Source organism: Schistocerca gregaria, chromosome 6 (assembly GCF_023897955.1).
Source record: "Schistocerca gregaria isolate iqSchGreg1 chromosome 6, iqSchGreg1.2, whole genome shotgun sequence".
Lineage (NCBI taxonomy): Eukaryota > Metazoa > Arthropoda > Insecta > Orthoptera > Acrididae > Schistocerca > Schistocerca gregaria.
Genome location: NC_064925.1, coordinates 489,119,199 through 489,125,851, shown reverse-complemented (window position 1 = coordinate 489,125,851; position 6,653 = coordinate 489,119,199). Strand labels below are relative to the sequence as shown.

The window sequence follows — 6,653 nt, the reverse complement described above, 5'->3', positions numbered from 1 at the left end:
GCATAATAAAAGATTGCAGGATACATGAAATTATTTATGTGTAAAACCCAATATGGCAATTTCGATGGTTGGCTGGTATGAAGTTTAATCGAAAGTTTCATATTGAATGATACTGCCTATTGCTACTAATTTTGTAACAATTCTTTCGGGAATTTGGCATTATACAGAACTAGTACAAAAACTTACATTGTGGCAATAAAAAGAGAAGGAATAAATTTGGAAAATTTATTGACATTTGTTACACTGTATTGTACCCTCAAATGCATCACTCAGAATCACTTTCATTGTACTCCTCTCATGTGTGTGCTTCATGTTCGTCGCTACTGTCCGTTTCGGTAGTGTTAATAATGACATCGTCTATTGCTAGTTTAACAACACCATCACGCCTCCAATATTCTTCTTCTAGTTGTTGGACCTTCCTGCAGTACTCTTCCCAGTCATCGGCAGTTACAGACAAAAGGGATTCACTTTCTGTCGCAAAAAGGTTAACTTTCGACACGTCCCCTGAAATGTCGCGCTCTCTAATCAACCGTTTTAATTTCGCCCATGCCAGTTCTACCGCTCTCAAATCACAATTGTACGGAGGCAAGCGTACAACCATGTGGCCTTTCTCTTTCGCCATTTCGTCAATAACATATGTTTTTTTAGCAGGTCTATGCTCTTGCATTAAAGCGAACAGAACCTGCTTTCTCATGCTCTCATTACAGGCGACACGCCTATTTTGAAGCCATTCCAACATCCTCACTTTGGTGTCATACCATCTGGGTGTTTTCTCAACCTGTCTGTTGTGGAGCGTTGACCATCACAGTTACCGACTTCGGAGGAAGTTTCGGGAGCACCTTGCTTGAAAACCACCTTCCAAAATTTCCTGAATTTATCTGACAATAATAGTCACCTTTAGTTGACTTAGCCCAAAATTTTAGTTTGGCTTCCCTGACAAATCCCTTCCTTGATCCAACGCTTGCAATAATCAGTCTTTTGGAGGATGTTCCTCAACCCACAACGCCGACAATATCACTCTTCTCCCAACATTTACCTACTGTCATATTGCTGTCGATCCACGTTTCATCCAAATAGAATATTTCTGTGGCTGCTTCCCTGAGATGTTCATTGGCACAATGAAACGCGGCCGCCAATCAACAATGTCTCCACGCTCTAGCAGTAAGGAACGCTTTTTGCCAAGTGAATCCCATGGATAACAAAATATTCTGGAGTGAAGTAATACCCCACGTCCAACCGATCTTTTCTTGTAGTACAGGACGAAGTGTTCTCAGACTGGGCGCAATCTTCTGTACCATATAAAAATATTCGAGTGTTTGTTTTACGATAGTCCTGTCGAAATTATCCAACTGGATTTCTCCAGTAGATCTTGGCCTAAATAAAAGAGAATTTTAAAAAAGGGTTAGAGAGTCAGACCATAAGAATGTGTAGTTAGAAGTAACAAGAGGACGTTTCCAGGTGAAGAATCTACTTTTTTAAAACTCTTATAGAGTAGTGTTAGTTAGTGTAGTAGTTTATGGTCCCTGGTGTCGTACTATGCAGTCACATTTAACTGAATTGACTGAAAATGATTATAACAGTCATTGCTATTAATATTAAAAATATGTGGTGTAACAGGATTCGTGGGCATCGTAGAGCAAAGAAGCACCATAACCGCTACGCTACAAAGCGAATTGCTTAGATATGACTAATTTACAGCTTTAGACGCAATTTTATATGACTATTAGAGGACGAGAAAGTCTTTCACACCATACAAACAAACCGACTACAGCAATTCAGACAAACGGTAAGGCAGGTTCAAAGCAACGTCTAACTGAAAAATTTGAACAGAAATTTACCTTTTTTCGCCGGGAGTTTCTGGTGATTTTCCAGGGTTGTCTTTAGAAAATCTACGTATTCTTTTCACGGAACTGACGCTCACCCCTGTATAAGTAAGTGTTCGTGTTATTGGCTGCGAAAGAGGGTGGAGCAATTTTTTGGTTTTGCTCTCTTCTTCGCAGCATTTAGCGACAGCGACATTACTAATTATTTTTCTTTCTCGGCTCCGTAGTGTGTTACCCTTTGCTCTTCTCTGAGGAGTAGATGGAGTATTTGGCGTTGCCCGCAATGGGCCAGGAACCCCTTCGTCACTCATAATGCGGTGTAAAACTTCACAAACGAACGTAGCGAAGCTCACCAGTCACTTTAAAATGGCTACGCACAGTTCAGTATTACATCACTGAGGTTGGCAGCGGCCGGATGCTAAACACGTTTGAAACGAAATGAATCAAAGTGGACCGAACTAGGCCTGGCTCTTCTATTTGTGAACAAGCAGTATGTTAGACTCTGTCTTTACTACAAGTGTACGCCTCCGGAAAGAAATAAGTCACCTGTCATTTCCAGAAGCTGTTTGAAAACGTCCCTGTCATCTGTGCTAATTAGAAAGAAAAATACAAAGTCATCAGATGTAAGTGTACCTTAAAGTTATTCAGACCTATTTCTGCACTGAAATCTCTAACAAGTTTTATAAAACACAAAATAAATGGAATGTCTTCCATGCAAACTTTGTAAAATAATACGAATTCCGTGGTAATCTTATAAGAAGAGTCACTTAAACGTGGCCATTTATTCTATTTTTAAAGCACCATAGTTTGTAATATCGTCCTGTATACACCTTACACTGAAATCTTTTTTTTCTCTTTCCTCTGCCGATTTTTCTTCAGAAGACAGATGGACAGACATCTAGGATTGTTGAACAGGAAACAAGGAAGGAACAGCGTCAGGTGACGATTTGGGAGTTGTCCTACGAACACAGAACAATCTGCTCTCCTCACTTCATCTTCAGAAATTACGCCCTTCTCGACGAAATGCATAGCACAACTACAGAATTTTACCCCGATGTAAAATTTACTCGATGAGCTGTTTGCAACGTTCGGAAATGAAAATAATGAAAATAATGAAATATTTTTTCCTTGTTCGTCATGTAATTTACAGTACAGTGTAACAGCAAGTACGTGGCATTTAGAACACCTTGAACAAGTGATGAATCAATATATCTCTTTCAAAAGCAAGAAAGATATGCTACTCAATATTAAGCAAAGACTGTTTGTGTTTACATAGTACCTCTGCCAGATTGTGGACGGTTTCCTTATATGAAGGCACACAAGTCCTGAAACAAATTCAACTCTTGAAAAACTCAGATGCAGGCGATGGTCACACTGTCACCAAAAGCTTACTGAACACATGAATCCAGCACCAGAAGCATAAAGGACTACCCTGCACCTCATCACCGTCAGTTGTCGCCGGCTCTATATTCCATTGGCTTTGCTTTGGCTCCTCCTTGAGCAGCGTTGTGCTTCTGCAACTGTTAGTGTTTCTGCAGCTGTTGTTGTTGTTGTTGTTGTTGTTGTTGTTGCTGCTGCTGCTGCTGATGTTGGTATTGTCACTAACATGATTCTTTATATGGAAGCAGACTTAGCTTTTTTCAATGGCAGTGTTGGTGATGGTTCTGTTGATGTTGGTGTTGGTGTTGCTGCTCCTGATACAGCTTCTCCTTTTACTGGTGGTGATTGTACTTTTGATGTTAACTCTATTGCTGCTGCTGTTGTTGGTTTTGTTATTGTTGTTGCTCCTGTTGTTGTTGTTGTTGTTGGTGTTGGTGGTAGTGGTAGTGGTAGTGGTGGTGGTGGTGGTGGTGGTGGTGGTGGTGGTGGTGGTGGTGGTGATTTTTGTGATGTTATTGGTACTGCCGCTTTTGCTGCAGGTGTTTGTTGCTGCCTCTTGATTTCATCCAGTAATTTCTATATCACAACTTGTTTCCTTAGGCCACTCTAGTGAGCGAGTGAGGTGGTGCAATGCCTAGCAAACTGGAGTCCCATTCAGGAGGACGATGATTTAAACCCACGCCCAGCCATCCTGATTTAGGTTTTCCATGATTCCCTAAATCGCTTCAGGCAAATGCTGGGATGCTTGCTTTGAAAGGGCAACGCCGACTTCCTTCTCAATCCTTCCCTACTCCGATGGGACGAATTAACTTTTTTGCTCCCCTCCCCCAAAGCAACCAACCAACCATCCAGCCATTCTAGTACAGCCCACGAGAAGTGTGAAATCTGCACCCAACTCCACTAATATTAATGATGCAAACATTTTTGAATGTTTGCATATACTCGAAAACTGAAACAAACTGACATATACCAGAAAAATAAATAAGGACTCTGATAATCAATGTTGCTTGAAAATATTCCTTCAGAATATAGGTCATCTGCCAAGTAAAAGACATAACAGGTTTAAATGAAACACTTACTGTAACACTTTGCTTAAAAAACCATCATCTATCAGTTGCAGATATTGATCAGATAAACTTAGGAAATTTCCAAATTAGATCTAAACAATGGTGAACCATCTTAAGAAAAGAAGGTAGTGTAATTTTTATTTATGACGCTCTTAAGTCACATTTACAAGCTTCAGATGTAAGTCAATAATGCAGGGAACAAAACTTTGAATGCTGCCTACCTTTAGGAGTGGGCTAGCTCTGTTTATTCAGTATCTCTGTGACACTTTCCCAGGGTTCAAACGAACCTGTGACCCTTTGCACTGCCCTTCTCTATTTTTTATTTTGAGCTTTTCCTCATTTCTATATGTGTGCAATATCCTATGTTAGGTCACATTTCTCTCTGATTGCTCTTCCAATAAAACAAAGTCTACCATCTGCTTTACCCACGACTAAACCTACATGATCATTCTATTTCCTAGCTCCACAAAGTGTTACACCCAGATACTTGTAAGAGTTGGCCGATTCCAACAGCGACTCATTGATATTATAGTCATAGGAAACTACGTTTCTTCGTTTTGTAGAGTGCACAATTTTACATTTCTGAAAATTTAAAGCAAATTGCCAATCTTTGTACCACTTTGAAATCTTATCAACATTTGACTGAATATTATGCAGCTTCTTTCTGGTAGTACTTCATTATAGATAACTACATCATCTGAAAAAAGCCTGATGTTACTATTAATATTGTCTGCAAGGTCATTAATATACAATGTGAACAGTAAGGCTCCCAAAAAACTTACCTGGGACACACTTGAAGGCTTCTACATCTGACAATGACCCTTCATCCAAGATAACATGCTGTGTCCTCTCTAACAAAAAGTTATCAGTCCAGTCACAAATTTCACTTGACACCGCATATGATTGTACTTTTGACAATAAGCATAGGTATGGCATCGAGTCAAATGCTTTTTGGAAATCAAGAAATACTGCACCTACCTGACTGCCTTTTTCTAAAGCTTTCAGTATGTCATGTAACAAAAGTGTGAGTTGGGTTTCACACGATCGATGTGTTCGGAATCCATGGTGATTGGCACTGAGGAGACGATCCTGTTGAAGATACATTATTATGTTTGAGCTCAGAATATGTTCCAAGATTCTACAAGTCGATTCAAGGATATTGGACAGCAGTTTTCCTGGGTCACTTCTACTACCCTTCTTGTAGATGGGAGCGACCTCTGCTTTTTTCCAAGAACTGGACCTGGTTTTTTTGTTCGAGAGATCTATGATAGATTATAGAGGAGCTAACTCAGTCACAAATTTAGTATAGAATCTGATAGGGATTCTATCGGGACTCAGAGCCACTTTCAATTTCAACGATTTCAGTTGTTTCACAACACCACCGACACTAATACTTATTTCATTTTTCTTTTCAGTGGTACAAGGATTAAACTGAGGCGATTCTCATAGGTTTTCCTTTAAAGTAACATTGAAAACCGAGTTAAACATTTCAGCTTTTGCTTGATTTTGATTTGATTTTAGCAGGGAAACTAGAACAGCTTTGGTCTAACCCACCACTGCCTGCACCGAAACTGAGTTTATTTAGTGGTATCGCTCCCTGTATATCTAGTAAAGCCAACCAAAGCCCTTATATAGTGCAGGCAGTCCCTTTACCAGTTCTTTGTTAGACACAATTTCTTCAGGTCTAGTTGGCCCGAAAATTCTGTGTCTCTTGCTCTCCAGTGCAGTGTATTCGAAGATTATGTGTGATGCTGTTTCTTCACTCTCATCACAGATCCTACGTTTAGCGTCTTCTTCCTTTTTACCCACTGTATGTAGGTGTTTTTTGAAATTCCCATGGCCAGACAACAATCCAACCATGAGTTTAATCCCTTTCGTGTCCAAGCTCAGGATTACAGAGCTTCTTTTAAAACACTACTCTGGCATCATTGCCTTGCCATATACTTGTTTATAGACCTTGGTGCAGTATTCTATGTGCTGTATTCTGAGGAAGTTCCGTGGTTCTAGTTTGATCATAGTCTTGGTGATTGTCAGGACAGTTCCAGTCCAATGAATGGAGTCTTTGCCCCCATCTTGGCCAGGGCCAGGGTCCCACACTAGGTTTACCCTATTGCTTCTCTCTAGCTCCACCAAAACCATGTCGCAGGAGATGCCAATGATTTCAGTGCTGCCTGGCTGTCTGAATAGATGTAGATGCTACCTTGTAGCACCTACGCACATTCTCCTCCACACACACCCTGATTGCAGGGATTTCGGCTTGGACTACCGAGGCCAGTTTTCCTAGAGAGATGATGCACCCAGTGTTGACTGAACCCCATACGCCCCATCCCCAGTGCCTTGGTCTGATTTCGACCCATCAGTGAACCAGACAATGTCCCCCATA

The 6,653-nt window shown here is 40.5% G+C and overlaps 1 protein-coding gene across 1 annotated transcript; it reads right to left on the bottom strand.

Moving 5' to 3' along the window:
• Positions 1–295: 295 nt before the first annotated feature.
• Positions 296–739, bottom strand: LOC126278919 (uncharacterized). Its single transcript, XM_049979194.1, has one exon. It carries the CDS (start codon positions 737–739, stop codon positions 296–298), a length of 444 nt encoding a protein of 147 aa, XP_049835151.1.
• Between the last annotated feature and the right edge of the window lie 5,914 nt (positions 740–6,653).